Source organism: Nicotiana tabacum, chromosome 7, assembly GCF_000715075.1.
Source record: "Nicotiana tabacum cultivar K326 chromosome 7, ASM71507v2, whole genome shotgun sequence".
Lineage (NCBI taxonomy): Eukaryota > Viridiplantae > Streptophyta > Magnoliopsida > Solanales > Solanaceae > Nicotiana > Nicotiana tabacum.
In genome coordinates, this window is record NC_134086.1 from 91,716,998 (window position 1) to 91,738,837 (window position 21,840).

Genomic DNA, 21,840 nt, shown 5'->3' on the forward strand with positions numbered 1-21,840 from the left:
ATCTTGCTTCCAATTTTCTGCGTGAGTGTAGAATGCAAAGTGTGAAACGTGTGATCTTCATTCTTACCTTGACCTTTCTAAACATGATGAACGGCACCCCTGTAAATCAATTCGAGAATTCTCATTACATCTAATAATACCATTTCACTTCATTGGCTAAATGCAATAAAGAGATTGCTTTTATGGTTAGTCCTTTATTTAATTTACGAACAAAATTGCTCGTTGGATTATGACAACATAATGCAGCGAAATTGAAGGTGCAAATTAAAATTGGCTATATTGACCAATGTCTGCCAATTCGGTTACTGATGAAAGGTTACCCAATGTAAAACGTTCTAGCATTTTACCAGCATTGGAATGGCAATCTGATACATCATATACAGACATTCGTGAAATGTGAAGTTTAACCTTGAACAATTTCATTTCACCCAGGAATTTTTACTATTATTTACACGAGTGGATGGCTTGGTCTCGCAGGGCATTAATATTTACATTTGCGTTAGAATACAAAAATGCAACCCCTAAAAGGGCTGGATTTAGCAATAATTTAAGATATAGCAAAATTGGGGGGGGGGGGGGGGGGCACATCTTCACCATCATCTCAGGTTGGAACATCTCTTCAATTCCGGTTTATGAATATCCTTCTTGGAAACGCTCAAAATGCCACCTTGTTCTTCCACCTTTTCTATGAGAAGTTTTAGCAGAGGCACGCTTGACAGTGTAATGCATGAACCTACCATTATCAACTTCTTCTGTTCAATCAAAAGAGTAAGTACATTATTCTATATAATCTGAGGAACTTCATAAAGTCTCAAATAGAGCAAAATTTTCAGTCAAATGTTTCAAGGAACAGTATCTAAACCTTAGCACGTGTAAGAGCCACGTTAATCCTGTGCCAGTCTCCAAGCAATGAAGAAACATAGTTTCTTGGATTTTCACTTGACCTTACGAAGGATAGCAGAATGCAATCTTTATCCCTTCCCTGCAAAGAGTAGATTACATTAGAACAACTAGGGAATGTACCGATCTCTTAGTCCTTTCTACCTAAGAAATCAAGTAATTTGATGTAACTGCAAGACCACCATGAGCCACAGAAAATGATTCTAAACGCAAACAATCGTGTAGATTGGATCATTCGTGAATTGCCAAACGAGCTTCTTGGGGCTGATAGATGGCATATATAATCTTAAACGGTTGAGGATAGATAACGAACAACTGGACAAGGACTTAGGGCTTTTTTCTAGGCAAAGTCAGGTGAAGATAAGTAAGTGTCTCTGAAGTAGCATTGTGAGATGCGAGGGATTAGACTTCTTGTTCTGGGCTAGGGTATTGAGAAGTTTTAGGCTTCTTGAACTTCTGTTTCAGAAACGGAAAGCCAACCATTTTTCTGCTCTCTACTTCCAGATGGCATTCAGGACCCTATAGTTCAAAACCGTACTAGGTCGCCTATGTGTGTAGTTGACAATTACAAACGTGTCAGAGAATAACCATAGACAGATATGTTTCTAGTAAGGCTGGTCTAGTGATTTCCTTTCCCCTTCTACTACCCTGCCAAAAAGGAGCTGTCTTTTTTAAAAATAAGAAAAGTTGCAAATTTAAGATGTTTTTCAAGGATGTAATTACATCAACATATATTACCTGGTATTTATCAATGGTATGTATCTCCACTGATGTGGAAACAGATTGCCGGATAAGATCTGCCTGAGAGTTGTAGGGTGTAATGATGCCTATATCTTCCTCCAATATACCTCTGCTCAACAACCTACGCACTATCTGCAGGCCAAAATCATTATACAGAAATTACAGCTTAATATATTTCTTGTGATCCGATGCTAATGGTCATTAATATTCATGGAAGAAGCAAGAGGCATCATACCTCAGCAATGATATTTGCTTCCATTGGGTTATTTACAGCTTTACGGTCATTTGTTTCAAATGCAAGCAACAAATCTAGTTTGGATAAACAGATAAGCCAACAGCTTAGGACAAGAACGTTTAAACTGCATTTGACAAGCCTGCATAATTTGAGATGGAAATTTGTCTGACCTGTGTTTATAAAGACGACAGGTCTGTCTGGATTCAAAGCCTGTCAAGACAGATCATACCAGGTTATTTCACAGAATAAGACGACAAGCAATTGGGGTATTAACCCTCACAATTCATACTACATATTTTTCTGGAAGGAATATAACTGCTTAAGATGAGGTCATCCTTGTCAGATAATGATCACACCAAGTAACTGCACTAAATTTCTCCCTTGTAAAATTTCTCCTACTGTTTTCCTACATTCCCATCACGACCTTTGTATACAAAGTTGAACTCCTCCTTGTCAGTTATGTACAACTTTGTATGAATCATTACTATGGTAAGAATCATCCTTTCTAAGGACCTTTAAGATTGTGCAATGAGAAACTTTGGACAGCAGGTAGACAAATTTCACTTTTTGAAACACAAGAGATCAACCAACAATTCGGTCTCATTAATACAAGGGTAGTGAAGAACATGTGTTTAGGCTATTCTGTTTTTGACTTTTTTCCTCAGTAGTCTAAACCTATTAGATCAACCAATAAAAAACCTCAGAATTCACTAGTAGAGCTTCAGTTAGAAACAGGATTTTTCTATTTTCTCGAGGGTCCGGACAGAAAAGAATGGACAGGCAAAAGATGTCTTATATTGTGTCTAGTTACCAGACGGAAACACTAAAAACTAAAAAGTGCACTAGGTTTTACACGACACCACTTTAATTTGAGTGCATATACCTAAATAAGTACATCGAAAAAGTAGATATAAATGAAAGCGTAAATCACTCTAAGATGAAAAAGAATCACTGTGGTTATGACATGAAAATATGAGCAGACTTGCTCCTTGAGAAGCAAGTAGAAAGTGCAGATTTGAGTGGTTTATTGCCGGAATTAACTTTGCGGAAATGAACCAGCAGCTCAAACGTTTAACTTATATACAGGGAAGAACTTATGAGTGCTCAAAAAATGGACAAGTTTCACCAGGCGTATTGTCCATCCAGGCATCAATCTCTTTATAGAAGGTGCAGGCCTCTATAGTTTGGAATATATAGAATAAAGTAGTATCATACTTGGAAGCAACATCTATTTTCCATCCTAAGATCATTCTTTCTAGCTGGGCAGGCCTCTTATGTTTGGATCATTACTAAAATAAAGCAGCATTGTACTTGGAAGCAATGTAATCACTGACTATTACCTCCTTTATCCACGTAGGTCCAGATGGCAATGCTGTGTACTTGATTTTGGCTTTTTCTACTTGAGAAGAACCACATCGCAATCTGTGACCATATATCAAGGCATTTGATAATTCCATTATGGCTGCACACATGCGGTACTGCAAGTTGTAGCATAGTAGTGGCAACTATATTAACCCAAACGAACTTCAGAGGTGGAAAGAAACATCTTATTGAAATTTGAAGATACCTGGCTTTGCAAAGCACAAATTGCTTGGGGATGAGCTTCTGAGAGTCGGCAGAACAGGCTTACTGCCATTCCATTTTCTCTAGCCTCCGCACTCTAATATGGAAACAGTTCGAAGTTTTGGTATCACAAGTTACACAAGCATTGGAGCTCAACGCAGAGAGAATCAAGATTACCTGGACGAGTGGTGGTAATTGATAATGATCCCCAACTAGAACAAATTTTGATGCAAATGTCAATGGTCCCAATGATACCTGGATTGTAAATCTAATATTGTCATTTGTTTTTCAAGTAAGGACTTGTCATCTGGTGACAAATGTAGTTCATAAAAATAACTAGCTCTAAAAACACAGAAACGGAAAAGCAAAAGAGATTGTTTTGGGGGTAAGGAATTTAAGGCTGCACAACAAAAGCCTATTATTTAAGCGGCTTTGGAGATATAACGATGAAAGCAATAGGTTATGGAAACAACTCATAGATGTCAAACATGGCAGGAAGGATTTTTGGACTCCTCATGCAGTCCAATCCTCTTCCAAAGGGGGACTTTGGAGCACTATCAGTAGTCTATGGAATGAATGTAGTCAGTTTGTAAAGTTGAAGCTGGGGAATGGTAAAAATATCCAATTCTGGACTGGTGTATGGATGGGGAATGAAAGTCTCAAATCAAAATTTCCAGTTTTATATCGCTGCTTCTCTGACAAGAATGGGAAGGTAGCAGGCTTTTACTCAAGTAATGGCTGGCAGTTGATCTTCAGGAGGGGCCTTAATGACTGGGTAGTAGATTAATTCGCTCAGTTAATGCAATTGCTGGACAGTGTCAGTTTGGAGGGCAATAGGAGAGATTCAATGATTTGGGCAGCAAGTAATGATGGGAAATTCATAGTTAGCAGAGGTTATACTCTTTTACAGAAGCAACAAGAGAGGTATGAATCTGATTGGCCATGGAAAGCAATAAGGAAATCAAAAGCTCCTGTTAAAGTAGCATGTTTTGGGTGGGTGGCAGCAAAGGAAGCTTGTTTAAGTCAGGATAATCTACAGAAGAGAGGAACTATTTTAATTAATAGATGCTATATGTGTGAAGAAGAATTAGAAACAGTCGATCATCTCCTCATTCATTGCAAAGTGGCAAGACAGTGTTGGGAGCTATTCCTTGGTTTGTATGGTATCAAATGGGTTATGCCACAAAATGTAATAAGTCTGCTGGAGACATGGCAACATCAACAAGTAGCAAGAAGTCAGCAGGCAGTGTGGATAACAATCCCCCTGTGTCTTATGGACAACATGGTTGGAGAGAAACAGAGTTCTTTGAAGGGATAAGACAGCATGTATCCAGGATTAAATATAGATATCTTTTGAATTTGTTTTTTTTTTTTTGGTGTAAAAGGAGTGTTATTGAAAATCTAGAATAATACATAGATTTCTTGGAGGAGATAGCTGGTTTGTAGTTGATAAGTATAATGGCAGTTTTTGGTCTGGTGTAACTCTACCATCTTGGTACCTTCATTAATAAAACTTCACCTTATCAAAAAAATAAAAACATTGTTAATTGAGATATATAGAACAATTGCAATCAGCAATAGCAACTTTGACAAGTTTAACCTCATTCAAGACCTCTATTCAACAAAATGTTCAAATGCTTCACTACAACATAAACTATAGAAACTTACCGGCAACGTAGTTTGTCCGGCTTCATCCATGATACACACATCAAATCTCTTGTTTGAAAGCAATGGGCTAGTTATCCCCAAACACGTAACAGCAACAACTTTGCTTTGCTCTATCCTTTGCTTTATCTCTTCAAGACCATGAGTGTCCATCACTGTAGGAGAAAGTCCAGCAGTAAATTAGTATTCTGTGGGCCAATCATGAAGCAAACTCTTCGACAAAGTTACCAGAAACCAACTTGATAAGCAATTCTCTCGAACTTCCTCGTGTACAACCTCATATCTTCCAATACGAATAAAATCTATACCCTGCAACAGTATATATGTTAGTCCCGATGTCCACTGAAGTGGTAATGCAGTAGGATTTGTATGTAAATGTAAAAGCACTACATTACTTGTGTCTTGTGGTTGGCAGTGCCAATCAGCAGAAGCATACCAGAGAATGAAAGCACTAGGAAAAATAAATGATACTCCGTAATATGTAGGTGAAGCATGTCGAGAAATCATTCCTAGCAGGACATTTCAGAAAATCATGCCCTTAGAGGAAGAAGAAAAGAGAGATTTTCCTCGATAACGCTTGCATGTCAGTCAATCAGCTTCATTTTACTTGCAGAGAGGCTGCATATAGTTAAATGTCTAAATGGATAAAAAGAAGGATCTTTAACTTGATACATTTATACACGAAGAGGTAATTGCGTTATTTTTTACCTTAGAAATCAGCAGGCTCTGGATTTGATCTAAATGTATGTTAGGATAGGGCTGCTCGGTGGGCCGGGCCTGAACCGGACCGGACCGGACCGGGCCCGCGGTCCTAACGGGCCTGGTGGTCCGGTCCTGGGTGGGCCGGTCCTGGTGGTCCTCCTGAGCCCGTCACGGGCCGGTCTTCAAGTTTGAGCCCACGAGCCCGGGACCGTTTTGCCCGGGACCGTCAGGCGGGCCTGGCGGGCCCAACGGCTATTTTTTTTTTAAAAAAAAAAATTTAAAATTCTCCAACGGCCATATTTAAAATCTAGCCGTTTGGGCTGAAAATATGACCGTTTTTAAGTTTAAAAAATGGCCATTTGGCCCCCAAACTTTATTTTAACCCCAAACTTTATATAATTACACTTTTCCCCATTTCTCAACTATAAATACCCCCTCATTCTTTCATTTTTATTCACCAATTCATCAATATCTCTCAATATCTCTCAATCTCTCTCAATCTCTCTACTACAATTACTTAATTTATTGTTGAAATTTCGTGAAAAATTGTGAAGTTGTTGAATTGAAGTTTTCAAGTGTTCAACGATTTTCAATTTTCAAGAAGTTGTTCGGCAATCCGGTAAACTCGTTTCAACTCTTACGTGTTTAGAATATATTTTTGTGTGGTTTAGTTTGCATAATTATAATTAATATGGCATTTACTTTGAAAAAAATATTTGGTAAAGGAAAAGATAAAACCGGTGAAAGTAGTGGCCAACCAACTACCCTTCCCCCGGCTCCCCGACCTAGAAAAGATAAGCAAGTTGAAAGTAGTCGCCAACCTAGACGTCCTCCTCCTTCCGTAATTCTTGATAGTGATCACCCTTGTTTTCAATTTACCGATAGTGAATTTTATCATAATGTTGCACCAGGTGAAAGATTAGATGATGAAATTATGAATGCTCTTTATCCTAATGAAACCATCTTAGAAAATAATGAGGAAAATGAGGATGATGATGAAACCCAAGCACCGGATTTAGATGATACACCTACTAGTCCTCTTAATAACCCAACTGATGCACCGGTCGACCCACCTGTAGAAACTCCTACTTTTAATAGAGAACCTGCTAAACGCCTAGAAACATCATTAGTTTACAATATAATATACTACAAGAAAATATATTATGCGAAAATATATACATAATATACAATATATATACTACAAGAAAATATATAAGAGAATATATATACATAAGATACAATATAATATACTACAAGAAAATATATTATGCGAAAATATATACATAATATACAATATATATACTACAAGAAAATATATAAGAGAATATATATACATAAGATACAATATAATATACTACAAGAAAATATATTATGCGAATATATATACATAATATACAATATATATACTACAAGACAATATATTATGCGAATATATATACATAATATACAATATATATACTACAAGAAAATATATTATGCGAAAATATATACATAATATACAATATATATACTACAAGAAAATATATTATGCGAACATATATACATAAGATACAATATATATACATAAGATACAATATATTATGCGAATATATATACATAAGATACAATATATATACTACAAGAAAATATATAAGAGAATATATATACATAAGATACAATATAATATACTACAAGAAAATATATTATGCATGACAATTTAGTGTTTTACTATTGTTTTGTTATTTTCTTTTTCGTCAAGCACTTTAATAATTAGATATACATATATACTACATATATATTTTTAATATAGCCATGATACTACAAGAAATTGCCTTAAAAAAAAAAAAAACCGCTAGGCCCGCAAAGCCCACGAGCCCGGCCCGTTAAGCACAGGACCATGTGGGCTTAGGCCCGTCACGGGCCGGTTCCACCCATTGAGCCCACGAAGACCGGGACCGCCAGGCCCGGGACCGCAAGAGCCCAGGACCACGAAGCCCGGGACCGCGAGGCCCGGCCCGTTAGGCCCACTAAGGCCCGGGCCAGAATACAGCATTATGTTAGGATAAGGATTATAAGGATAGAATTTTGGTTTTCTGCCATGAAGCTAATAGATTAGATTTGTTTGCCCCTTCGCTTAAGCCCCACTAACATATATCCGAATAGCTTGTCTACTAATTCATCAACAGCTTAACAGCGCTATCTAAAACTTTTCATGGTGAGACCAAGTTATACATGATCTACAATATGGAGGAATCAAATTTCAAAGTAAATGACTTGTGTTTATCAATTTGGACTCAAGATATCCCTTGTTTAGAATTTCTGATAGGCATTTGTTAGTTTTCCTTGAAAATGCTTCAAGTTACAAAACAGTTTAAACTTTAAAGGTTGTTATTAATTATATATTTTAAAAATATAGGTTTAGGGTTTATAGTTAACAGTTGAATGTCTAAGTTTGAGTTGTTCTTTCTACAAGATTGCACTGAGTTAAGCTGAACAGCTATAATCTATTCCCTTATCCATTAAATAGCTAGACATTCGCATTTTGAATGTCTTCTTTTATTAAATTAAAAGTCAATGAATCATATGTCACGCCTTACAAGTAGTGAAGAAGTATAGAGCACCTTGGTTGATCATTGACCAATGGGAAGCATGTGATAAAAAAAACGAAGAATTTCGCATCTAAAAGGGTCTTCCAGCCCTTTTTAAAGGGATATCCAATTCCCTGATGGCTCCTTCAACCCGTTAGTCCATGCGAGAACACATACTTCCAGCAGAGCTTCAAATGACAGGTGGAGATCCTCCTTAACGCCCATTCACTAACCACATTACATATGCAACAAATTCTCACAAGTGGAGGAAGGGATTTCAATGAATGCGACAATTTGGTGATTCAAAAAGGATTTTATTCGATGGAGTCACCACCAAGCAGCTTTATGCTGGAATTTATTTCAGGAGTTTGGAGGTAGTAAAATAAAAAATGTATGTAGCTACTAAATGATCGAAGGATAAAGAGGAAATAATGATGTAACACTAATACCAGTAGAAGCAGCTAGGGAATGTAGTTGCCATAGTAGGCCCTTCTAAAATCAACCAGTTTCATCTAATGCTACACATCAACTCCTATGCCTACCTTGCACCGAATATAGATTTCTTCAGTTTGCTAAATCTAGCTTTCCCAAGACTATTTAAAGCAAGAATTTTATACTATGTTGACACCAGTTCCACAGCTTATACCTTCTAAGTTTTTTAGATACAGCATAGCAGTTAAATAAAGATCAAAACAATAAGTTTCTAATAGAAGCATCAAGGATGGAGATGACCTGAGCCTTCAGTTTGAGAAGCAGATTATCAACAGCTGAGTTTGTATAGGAGGTAAGCAAAATGGATGAACCTCTCATCAACAGCGCCTTCACAGCATAGACCATAGCGGATGTTTTGCCTGTCCCTGGCATTCCTAGTATCAGCGCATAATCCTTTGCCGTAAGTATCTGCAGTAATGACAATTATATATGATGCTGTTCTGATAATTCACAATACAATTCTGACAGTTTGATATGGTTGAGAGTTCTGACAACTCGAATGCTGTAAGTTTTGCTTTGTATCTGGTTTATCCAATTAAGATTCTGATAATTCACAATACATCTGATTTGCAGGTGCAGATATAAACCAAATTATACAGAGTTTCAATAACTCTTCACCTTAAGTATGGCTCGGCGCTGATCGTCATTCAAGTTTTTCTCCGACCAAATGTATGAGATGGCGGGGTCTTGACTAAATTGACATCCACTATCAAACCTAGGCACCTGCAGAATTTCACAGGTAAGATTTTCTTCTCATTCATTAAAGAGGGCTGTGGCTGAGGAGCTGCAAATCAAATTTCATACTTAAGTCGAGCATTCACCTCCAAATCAACTATCATCTTCCTCAGATGAGAACTCTGCTCATTTTGCAGAAATAGTTGTATGAGGTTGAATCTTCAAAATCAAAGCAGGAGCAAATTACGCTTGGACAAATATATGTACTTCAGATGGAGATAATAACACATGAAAAAATTTGAATACCTCATAATTGCAAATGAACCCATAAACTCATCTTTATGGATTCGCCACAACTGCTGATGAAGATCTTGTGCCTGTGAAGTCCGGCTGCTACCTGGAAGCCTTAAGCGTTTGGAAAGAGATACCTGAATTATGAAAGCAAATATTACAAGTTAAAATCTGCGCAGGCTTTTTCCTTTTACATATTATTGGACCCAAAATCAAAAGGAGTACCCAGGGCATTTTATATTCCAAACTTGTTAATTAGTGGCAGAATTATCATAAAGAATTAGACAAATCCACAATTTTTTTTTAAAAATCAAAGACATACAAGGGAATGTAGCCTGGCTCACTTCAGAATGAGTGACAATGGACCTCTACTACTTGAAAACAATACTATGATAAGATAGACAGGTTAGGTCGTAAAATCTTGTATAGATATAGATATATTAACAAAAGAATGCTTTAGCCCTAACTAAATACAGTAAGCTAAACACTAGTATGCTTTAGTTGTAATTATTTCTTAAGACGAACACTGGTTTAGAAGACTTCCGTGTATGGACTTCTTTAACTTTTCATTTTGGAAAATGCTTTCCAGGTCATGAAGTAGTTTTTCTTTTTGAAAGTGGGATAAAAAGGAAGAGCCATGTGAAGCTTTAGTTTTGTTAATGGTCAGGGCTCTTGTTCTGTTTTGTCTCAACAAATCAAACTATTTCATTCGTATATCATCTACTTGTATAGTTTGGAGCTACCTTTTCTATTAAAGAAAGGCAAAAACTTTTCAGCTGTTGAAAGGGACCAAAGTGAGATCTAACAGCATTAACGAAGATAATTTGCAGACGAGAAATATAAGTTTCCTACTTTTCATTGGAACAAATGAGATTATTTGAAAAGTTCGGGTTGCTCCACCTAAGGAGAATGAAAAGAAGGAACTGAAACTAAGTTATATCCGTGCATTCTAGGCTTTTTGCAGCAATGACAAACACTATAAAGTAATAACTCCTTGCATTGAAGAATTAATACCAAACAAAGGTCTAATACTCACCGAGATGCGAGAGCAACTCATATCTACAACAACTCCAGTAGCTATTAGTATACCACCAGGTTCAGTGCTCAATATCTGAATAGTTTAAAATTTATATTGTCATACCGTCAATTGCTCATGACCATGAATAGAACCAAACATATTGCGCTTATAAGACAGCACTTTCAATTCAAATGATCACAACTCATACACTACTGTGAGCTGAAAGTGCAGGAACGAAACAAACAATTCAGCTATTGAGAGGCTCAACAAAACTAGAAATTACTCTATTTGCAGGCAACTTATACAAACATAAGCCATGGCCCAAGATAAATCAGAAATTACGCCATTTTTTCAGAAAATAATTGACTATTATTCTGTTTTTTTTGTTATTGAATAGTGAGAACTCCCTGTCCTCTATGAGCTTCATGAAGCCTAGTGGTCCCAAACCCAAGTAAAGCCCGAGGGTTTGACGCTGGTAGAGAATTACTAAATTTGTGGGATGATCCCAGAGCCACCAAGGCATGTGTTCCTAGATAGAGTGGAATGAATAAGAGGATTCCTGTAGCTGACCACAACTAATTCAAGATCAAGGCATAGTTGATTCATTGAATTCTAAGAAGCTTCATTACTTCACCAAAATAACTAACTGAACCATTAGTCCAAGCCATCCGATTACTATATTTCACAGGGACAGGATCGTGCAGTTTGCTATAGATGCATATAACTGCTCTGTCTCACTACTGTTCTCTTGGAGGCAAGCAGATCATGTTACACCTATGGACAAGTAATTCTTGCTTCAGCTGATTGCTGTGAAAATAGAACATTCAGGAGTGCATAAAACAAAAAGAATATGGGAAAGAAGAATACCACATAATCCCCATTCCTAAGTGAGGATTCAAACTTTTTCATAGGAAAATTATAACTATTAAGAGCATCTCCATCCTGTTGGTGAGTGCCCAAGGAAGTCCAATCTCGATGTACAAAGTGATAAGTAAATTGATTTCCTTTGCAAAACTTTGTTGGTGTGGTTCGTTCTGATGTATCAAGGACAAGAGAAGATAAGTAAGGAGCGTAAAGGTCATTCTTTGGACTTTGTGAACTCCAAATTTCTTTCTTTACAACCTGGAAAAAAAATTAACAAGCAAAGAGATATTCAATTGCCATGAAGTGATTTCTTAATTTACAGTCGACAATGTATTGTACCTCAACTTCTTTAGCCTCCAAGTCAATCAACTGATCCCATTTTTGAAGAAAATTAGTATGTGCATTTGTTAGATGGCTAACAAGTGAATCAAACACAACACCCAAACCGCTACCTTCTGTGTTGCCACCGTATGCCTATGAAAATTTTCAGGATCCAGTAGTATAAGTTTTTAATTTCAACAAAGTCCCAATAATATTGAATATTGATGTTACCCATAATATGATATATAAGCACAATTAAGATGAGAATAAGTATTCGGGCATACACCAAGAAAAGATGGCTGATTTTCATGTCAACATTGGTTAGGCTCATATGGAAAACATGAATGTCGATTTATCATCCCCATTATTCTACCCATTTGGTAACAAAAAAGGAAGCAATTGCTGCTCGATTTCAAATATGTTCCTTTAGTCCTTTCCACATTGCACACTGCAAAATGCGGACTCCTCATCATTAGGCAAATTGATTCGTATTCAGAAAAGCCATTAAATTGCCTTGATTACATGTCTAGCTTCTTAGGCGCGCACCCAGTTTTGGCACCTTTGTCAAGAAAACTAAGACCTGACATAATTAGAATTCTAACATAGATGTTATAAATGCAATCTTTTTCCTCAATTCAGGTTCCAAATAAGTACTAGTTGTAGCATAAATGTTAAAGTTTACAGTCTTTTGATATATTTCAGGAATCAGGCCTAATACTAGTATTCTAAACATGGCATTTGAGGCAATAACTTTCTCTTGGTTGTTAAGTGCCCCTTCTTCTATCAGCAAGCAACTATGTTACTTTAACCACATGAACAGGTTTTTCTAGGAGAAGGAACTACAGTGCGTGTAAGCATATTACCTCTGTATATTTATTTTGATGAAGATACCTCTGTATATTTATCACATGCACATTCGCCAACCAAAGGATTTAGTTACTGACTTCAACAACTAAGCTCCCTTCCTTTCTTCTATAGATGGTTTATCATAAGTTTCTCAGTATCTCGATCATTTTGAAAGGAGAACATTTTCTTAGCATGCAGAGGTAAAGATGCTAAAATGTTTTAGGATTGAAAACTGAGTAAACATGGAAGCCCCTTTAACCAATTATTTTGAAAATCTATATACGTAAAAGAGTACAATGGATGCTTGTCACTATAAAAACCCTGAGAACTTCTCAAATTACCTTATGATAAATGGTACAGACATTGAGGTGTCGACAGGCTCTGCACATATTTGGACTCTGCATCAAAAGAAAGAAGTCACCAGAATAATAAGTTAATAATATCTAGAAGATTTTGTTAAATGAGTTCCTCTTGGTCAGGTAATAAGCTAATTTAAGTTTTCTGATCACTTTTATGGTGTTTACTTATAATTAAGGCGATAAATGATTGTGGCCTGGGATAGTGGTGGAAGATGACAACCATGCTTAGGTCTCTACAGGAAGAACTAGTATTCAATACTAATTATGAAGGTGTACTCGGAATGAACTACACTTAACGGGCAAAACATTCACCTCTATGAAGACGACCAAACCGGGGGGGGGGGGGGGGGAATATATTTCAGTAGAGATTTTTACGTGGTACCAGAGAGAATAGGTTACAGAATACAATTAAGAGCCTTTTAACCTTAACAATTTCTATAAACTTACAGGACTGTGCAAGAACAGAATATAATAAAAGGACACAAGGAAATGCGGGATAACCCTGAATGCTTAGTGGACAACATGCCATTATGTGGAAATCAGCCACATATTCAATGACTAGATAGTATTAATGCAAAATATTAAGTTCTAGCAAACACTATCTGTATTTAACCCAAGTATAACAGGATGAGACGGAGATACCTTACCTGTAACATTGGTGGCAGTTGTTGAGTTATAGTGGTTTTGAGAAGATCATTTGCAAGTTCATTACGGCGCATTATTAGGCCAACCAAGTCAGATCTTCGAACAGTTATTCCCTTGAAAAATGAAGTGTAATTTAGAAGGTTGCAAAGAAAAAAGAAAGAAAAGCAAACTTTATAATTCTTACAGATGCTAGTTTTTCACCTACTTATCAAAATCAAATGCTTGATTTTACCTGCGTCTGATCTGTATGCAGATAATACAGGAGACCATGTCCAATATGCTGCGAGTATCTAATTAAGAGAAAAATAGATGGCAATGAGATGAATCTATGAAGAACTAAAGGAAAATCTACATGGCAGTACAGCATATGCCAACAGTAGGTGAATACTTATGCAAATAGGCAGGGTTCGGTGCACCTTTCTGACATAAGAAGGGTATACAGCATCACTTGAGCATTATGTTCCATAGCTGTCTGCAGAATGTAATGCCAATGATAGCCTAGAGGTTAGGTGCCTAGCAAGAACGTATAAAGTGGAAAATTATCATCACTTCACAACTAAGTGATACTATTTTGCAAATTCTCAAACAAAACTTGCCTGTCCATTTGTTGCCTTCCCAGTTTTAAATTCGAGAGGCATAATCATCTCATTATGTTTACTGGTGTTGAATTTTACATTTACTCGCAAGGATGCATCAATCATGCCTTTCAACCCATATTTTGGCGCCCATGCCATTTCTTCAATATCAAGTACCTATATTTAAGGACATCCAAAATGAAAAGAATATAAACACAGGGAGGATAGAGAGACTGGACAGGGTGAACCATGTTATATGCATTTTCAAAACAATTATAGGTGAACGTATGTTCTTGACATGTAAGTAATGTTTCTCCTTTGTTTTCCAGCAAAGAAGGGTTTGTCATGTAGATAATGCAAGAAAACACCAGTAGTTTTGCATCATGTTACAGTTTATTAAACACAGGGAGGATAGAGAAACTGGACAGGGTGAACCATGTTATATGCATTTTCAAAACAATTATAGGTGAACATATGTTCTTGACATGTAAGTAATGTTTCTCCTTTGTTTTCCTGCAAAGAAGGGTTTGTCAGTTTATATTTAAGGACATCCAAAATGAAAAGAATATAAACACAGGGAGGATAGAGAGACTGGACAGGGTGAACCATGTTATATGCATTTTCAAAACAATTATAGGTGAACATATGTTCTTGACATGTAAGTAATGTTTCTCCTTTGTTTTCCAGCAAAGAAGGGTTTGTCATGTAGATAATGCAAGAAAGCACCAGTAGTTTTGCATCATGTTGCAGTTTATTCTCCTTTAAGACAAATAATGTCCTTCAGAAAAAAACTGCTCAATATCCAGTCAAAACTAATAAATCAGGCATAATCTTGGTTAAAGAAAGCAGTCCCAAGTGCATATAGCTAACTGAACTGAAGCACAAATCCTGTAAACCACTTGGGGAGTGTAATATTAGTTAAATGTTAGATTAACATGTTCCATTGGTTGCTCATTACTAGACATCCTCTAACAATCTCCTACCATAAACTTTATAACACAATTTATATCTGATGTCCCATAACTCATCAATTAATAATGAACCTTTTCTTTTAAAAAAATCTTAACGTTATACTTTAGGAGGACAATTTACATGTACTTTCATACTCCAGTTGCGACACTACAGTATAGTAGATAGAGTGTGAATTAAATTTCAATTTGAGGTTGCTGTGTGGAAAGCTTGTCGATTATTTCTTATTTGTTCATCACAAATCATAAATACAAAAAGAAACTAATGTTAGAGATAAATGTGTTAATGCTCATTTAACACAGTTCCTAATGATCATCCTGATGTGGTTAATGCTTTGTATATCAGAAATATTTGCAACATATGATTTTGAGAACTAACAAAGTTCGTATCTCAAGATCATTAAATTATTCAAGATGGATAGCCTTAAAAGATATTGATTGCAAGTATTAACTCAAGCCTGCATTACCAAGAAAGATAGAAGGAGGTTCCTTACTTCAGATACTTTAATCTTCTTAACTCCATCTTCACTTCCAAAATCAATACTTGGGCCTTCTGAAACCTAACATAAGTTAAGCTCATAAATATGTTAGGTAAACAAGGAGAGAAATTATAACAATGTGGGAAACAAATGTGAGAATGGGCACAAATCATAATCAAGATGTACTGAGAATCAAACACAAAGAACTAGCCACCAACGAAGTAGAAAATAATGGAAATGGCAAAAGGACAAGTGTTGCCTATGTTACATGGATCCTTCAAAAAAAAAAACCACTGCACCAAAGTCAATCCAAATTGATAAGGGCATGGGTGTGAGATACCACCGCACTTGGTTAATTCATCTAGGCTGCATTGGCTACAATTACAGTATGGCTGAGAAGCATAGGTTGGCTGCGTTTTTGGTTTCAAATTTTGGGTTTTACATAAGTATTCAGATAAAGTATTCTGAAAAATTGTAATTGTATGTGATATACTTATGGAATAAAAGCTTAGATATTTAAAGCAATTTATTTGTATTTGTTTTTGTCGGATGTCTTTCAAATGAATTAGTCATATAAATATATATGTTATACTATACATTTATTAGTGGTATCTCAGCACCCGTACTGACCACATTTTCTAGTTCCCCAATCCTAAGATTTAGGTGATAACATATCATACTTCTAGATCCGCACCCATACAACCACACATGTATCCATCTATCACACATTTTGGCTGACGTGACTAAGAGGAGGACTAGCCTATGTACAAAGAATTTGGAACATAGTACTTTGGAGATGGCTCTAACTATGCTTTCTTTAGGTACCATATCCTTTTTATTTTTCAATTGTTTCATTTGGGTTTTACAAGTGTTAGCAAAAAAATTGTAAACAATCCATAAACCATCACCTTTCTGAAAGAAAAAAAAAAAGACATGTTCTTGATAGGGCTGCATGCTTTGTTGAACAAAGTAGCCTGATGTAATCCAAGTCTAACAAGGAGTTCACACCATTCGAAAGTTTCAAAATCACAATCCCATCTTTCCAGCTTAGTTACTAATGGCCTCAAGATAGTGTTTAACAACAATTCAGTCTTAATAAAATATGTAGCCATTTACCTCCGAATATTGGAAGGAACGTATCCAATTCAGCAATTTTGGAATTGCCTCGATCAATGTCTTGTGAGTATCATTTTCATCAACTGCAATTACCACAAGTTTGAGAAGTTTCAGCATTGAAAGGAATGGACAGTTTAAGTGCTTTGCTGTAGACTTGTCGTTGAGAATCATTTTTCCAGGACTTCTAAGAAAGCATTTTCCAGATGGCCAACGTAATAATTACGACTTCACAAAGTAGCAATTGGGAGAAACTTATGTTCCTCACCTCCACATGCATATAGGCTCTCAAGACTTTTCTGGAGCACTATCCTTGCATAATCCTCCAAGAATTCTTGTGTAGGAGACTCTCTGATCAGCCCAGCCTGGCAAAAAGTGTCAGTCGCTTTCAATGGCATAGTTCATAGTACATGCAAAGCAGTGAAAATTTAAACTATGATAATAAATGTGCCTATGGCCATAGAAAGCAAGAAATTTTCATTTGTAAAACCTGAAACATCTGATGCAATAATGTGCCAATCAATGCTGCAGCTGAATACTCGCCAGATTTTAACCTCTCATCCAGCACAGCTCGCCTTGAGCAACTGAAACTGGAAGCAACCTAACAGAGTACTCAACGTTCAAGAACAATGGAGAAAGAAGAATCATCAACTGATGGAAGCATGACTTTGCAGAAGCTGGAACAGTGAAAGACAAGATGTTGAGTAATCGAAACAAACAACTGAAAAATAATTGCACACACATACCCTTGTTCCAGAGACTAAAATATCTGGATGAACAATGAGAAAATTCTTCTCACGGTCTATTTCACATTTTCCTTCGCTGTCAAACTCACCAATGACATGAATAGTATCTCCTGGTGCAACAACACTATAGCACCTGGAAAGCAAGTAAGTTCCTCATCATAATTGTCTGTCAACAATCAGAATTACAAAGATTAAGAAGAGACGATCTCTGGTCTCTTCCACAGAAGGTTCATACAGATGATGAATTATAGTTTCTCACAACTGGAAGGTACTTTTATAAAATGAAGCAATGCAGAAAAGCGGCTGGGACTAGAACGTTGTCTGCTTTAGAATTTAGGATAAAGATGCCTTTGTAAACTCAAATGCAAAGACAAGAAAGACATAAAAGCTACCTCAACAACAAAAGACATATGATGCAAGAAGAAGGGGGACAAAACTAGTGTTTGAAGGTCATCCGAGTAGTAGTGGCACTGTAATCTTTGTTTGTTTAGTTCACATGAAATCTCTGTTTGTTTAGTTCACATGATAATCTCATTGGGTCCATGACAGATCTAAAGAAGCAAATAATAGATATAAGTTACACAATGCACATTGAGATTGTTGTTCTGCATGACTAAATATCATCACAACTGAACTGTCGGTTGGGAAGATGAGGTAAGAGTAGCAAAAGTATTCGTGTTCAAGTAACAAGTCATTGTGACCAGGAAAGTCCATCCCCCATGTTGTCTACATTCTACTATAACAGAAATAGAGGAAATTATTCAAGAGTATTGGTCCTTTTGAACGAAATAGCTTGATTGTAAATCTGTGTTTTTAAGTATATTCAGCAGATTGAAAATAGATGAAATAACAGAGATTCAACTCATTACCACTCATCTCTCAATTGCAAAACCCGCTCTTCTCCACTTTGTTCATTCAGTATGCGCAAAACCTGAAAGTCATTGTCAGGTGTCCGTACATCGCTTGGGTTAGTGAGAAGTGAGAACTCACAAAGGTTTTAGCAAGGGGCTTTGGCACAAACCTTGAAGGAGTACTGCTGTCCAGATGTTTCAACTTGTCCATGCTTCTCAGAAACCTGTAGTAACATATGTTTTGAAGTACATCGATCCATAATTCACATAAAGGATCTATTTAAATAAGAGAAGTTCCAATGTACCTCCAATACAAGAAAATAGATAGTTGACTCTTTCCTTTGGTCACGTGCACAAAATATTTCTGCCGATTTCTGCAAAATGGCAGCTGGATTAGCTGGTTCATCATGACTATGGGATGTAACTTTCTCCTCACATTTTGGTTCAACATTAATGACATCTTCTAGCACAATGGCAGCTGGCCTAGCTGGCTCTTCATGACTATGGGATGCAACTTTCTCCTCATATTTTGGTATAACAGAAATTACATCTTCTAGCACAATGGAAGCTGGCTTAGCTGGTTCATCATGACTATGGGCAACTTTCTCCTTAGATTTTGGTTCAACCGAGATAACATCTTCTACTTGGTCTAAAAGCTCAATCAATGCCTGAAACAGGATATAAAACCTATAAAGCACGGGGACTGTTGAAGTACGACTAATTACATCTTCTGCACAAATGGGGTCAGAAATGACTAACAGCAAATAATTACATTAGCTGAAAATGTTAAGAGCAGTCAAAGACCTTTTTGTGTTGCCTTGAACCAAGCTGATCAGTAACTTCATTATTATTGACCGCATTGGCAGGCTGCATTAATTGCCAGAAATCATCAGAAACATTTCTACACGAAATGTGACAGATGTTTACTAGTATGACGATGCAGATACTACCTTATCACTGCCGTATGTCAAAGATGGTGGAGTTTGAAAAGGACTCTGACTGTTAGTTACTTCAGTTTTGCTCTGGCAGTTAAAGTTTCCATTGGTTTCCCACAGATCCATTACATGATCGTTGCTTCTGTTTCTCAAGCTAGCCCTATTTGAGCTTACTAATGATTTATCAAGCGCCTTCAGTGGAGGTGAACAAAGCCGCTTCTCAAACTTTCTTTCTGTCCCAGGAGACGTCTGTAGTAATCATTAGTATTATAGTATTACAATGATCTATAACAAAAAAATGGCACAGCATAGTTGTACATATGTTAATGTACCTTTTTCAGCGAACATTCTTGAATACTTAAGGAGTTGAAGCGTGATGAATCCGCCAACACCTTTACCATCTCTGGTAACTGTTTGGACACGGCATGAAGTCGTTCATTCACTGGAGATATTCTCCATGTTACTTCATCACCTCCATCATCCTGGCTTTGCTTGATCAGCTAACAAACAACAGCATATATATATTAGATCATGTGTAACTGACAAGCAAGCTTGGACAACTTTTGAATCAGTTAGATCTAATTCTTTTTCATGCTTTCTTAACCATGAATGCAACAGTCTAAGCATTTAAAACTATAGACTAAAAGATGTGTCAAGCTTATTAAACAACTGATGGATTCAAAATCCTCCTTGCAAGATAGAAGAGGTTGCTGGGGTCAAAGAAGACCATCGACATGTCTTTAAAATTCTAAAAGGTGGACATCCATGCAATGTCTATAGAAATTTTAGACAGGTCTCTGAGGTTGGGCCCCCAAACTCCCCAGCTGTCCAGTGAAAGATCGACAAATGCTACTTTAACTTCAGTGACACAGAAAGCCACGTTGCTTAAAAGTCTTTGGCATGATGTTACATCAATGAGTTTACTCATTAATTTCCTCTTACCCATGGCCCGATCCCTCATAGCACGATTTCTTGTAGAATGAGCCTAAAAAGTTGCAATCTTGCACTAGTATTTAATAAAACAAGAAGACCCTTCATTCATATACACACGTTGAAATTAGCTCCATCCAAGTAAATTTCACTGATGCAACTAACAGTTAATGCGCCTCAATCACAAACAAGTTGGTGTTGGCTAATATGAATCCTCACTGATGATGTTACTCACCAATAAAAAAGTAAACAATAGCTAGAAACCAACCATCAGAAAATAAAGATAATTACCATTCCTGGAGAAAACTTGAAGCGCTTCACAGACACTGACTTGCAAAACTCAGGCGTTGTTTCTGCTTGATTTTTATCCTCCACTGAACCTGCAGTTACCACATTCTCCGTAGGTGTACTCTGAGACGGACCACCCAATTCATTCTTTTTCGAAGTCACTCTTTTTCCCTTAGTTTTACCATCCCCAACTCCCTTATCCTTAAATCTCTCCGTTACATCAATATGATCCGATTTATTCACATTTCTACAACCTTTATCTCGAGACACCGCATTATCCTTGTCACGCTTTTCCGAATTCAATCCATTATTTGTAGAAGTTTCTGGTACTGATACACTGGAATTTTCTTTAGGGTTTTGAAATGAGTTGGAATTGGAGTTGTGGGGAACGAGGAGGGGTTTGGATTTCTGAGAGAGGACATTTTGGGTGTGGCGTTCAAAGAAATGCTGGATCCCGAATTTGGAAGGCTGAGATTGCTGCTGATGCTGAAGGTTCTGGTTTTGATTGCTTGATTTCTTCACTGATCCTGAACTTGTTCTTTTCTTTGGAGCCATTTTATGTTTCGGTTGAGCTGAGTTGTGCTATTACAGAATACAGATGACACTAACTAGGGTTTTAGGTCATCGGAGAAGATTGAAGCAAGAGGCAAAAATGTTAGGAACTGAGAGAGGGATTTTCCCGCCAAAAGAGAAGGGGGACGGTTTGGACTTTGGAGGTAGTGAAGTTGGAGGCTTTTTTTTTTTTTTAAATTGTATTTTTGTATTAAAGGATATAACGGGAAAAAATCAGAATTAGGATTTACACTTGGTAATTAAAAAATAGTCTCGGTTTCAAAAATAATTAAAATTTAGTCATTTTTTCACGTAAAGATAAAATCTGAACAAAAATATCTTTAAAAATCCAAAAATGTTCCGGCATAATATGCTGGAGTTCGAATTTTTTTACATATGAGAACTAGCATAATGTGCTGGAATTTCATAATGTGTTGGAGTTCCAACATAATATGCTAAAAGTTTATACGCATGAGCTCCGTAATACAATATATTATGCTGAAACTTTTCGTGTTTCAG

General features: G+C 36.6%; 1 protein-coding gene across 2 annotated transcripts; it reads right to left on the minus strand.

The window, feature by feature from the left end:
- Nucleotides 1–407: 407 nt before the first annotated feature.
- On the minus strand, nt 408–21,482 carry LOC107766417 (DNA replication ATP-dependent helicase/nuclease JHS1-like). 2 transcript variants are annotated; one of them, XM_075257397.1, is made up of 34 exons: nt 20,773–21,482; nt 19,884–20,051; nt 19,567–19,800; nt 19,421–19,483; nt 18,922–19,284; nt 18,787–18,840; nt 18,635–18,696; nt 17,766–17,898; nt 17,510–17,620; nt 17,288–17,384; nt 17,023–17,105; nt 15,922–15,987; nt 14,481–14,636; nt 14,301–14,356; nt 14,117–14,174; nt 13,887–13,997; nt 13,222–13,278; nt 12,053–12,187; nt 11,717–11,971; nt 10,868–10,942; nt 9,847–9,968; nt 9,687–9,759; nt 9,484–9,588; nt 9,106–9,273; nt 5,344–5,413; nt 5,108–5,259; nt 3,617–3,694; nt 3,444–3,536; nt 3,217–3,354; nt 2,047–2,086; nt 1,877–1,950; nt 1,639–1,773; nt 863–982; nt 408–752 (listed from the first exon to the last, which is right to left on the minus strand). In XM_075257397.1, exons 1-34 carry the CDS (start codon nt 21,322–21,324, stop codon nt 597–599), a joined length of 4,413 nt encoding a protein of 1,470 aa, XP_075113498.1. In that variant the 5' UTR covers nt 21,325–21,482; the 3' UTR covers nt 408–596. The 2 variants fall into 2 exon arrangements, with proteins under 2 accessions (XP_075113498.1, XP_075113499.1); XM_075257398.1 differs by having other exon boundaries at nt 14,301–14,352; nt 14,477–14,636.
- Nucleotides 21,483–21,840: the final 358 nt, after the last annotated feature.

Excerpts from the sequence above, each read along its gene's own strand:
- LOC107766417 (XM_075257397.1), bottom strand. The coding sequence starts at position 21,324 with ATGGCTCCAAAGAAAAGAACAAGTTCAGGATCAGTGAAGAAATCAAGC. Across the intron at positions 11,972-12,052 it reads TGGAGGCTAAAGAAGTTGAG|GTTGTAAAGAAAGAAATTTG; the intron begins GTACAATACATT and ends TTTTTTTTCCAG. Across the intron at positions 3,695-5,107 it reads CCGGACAAACTACGTTGCCG|GTATCATTGGGACCATTGAC; the intron begins GTAAGTTTCTAT and ends TTTACAATCCAG.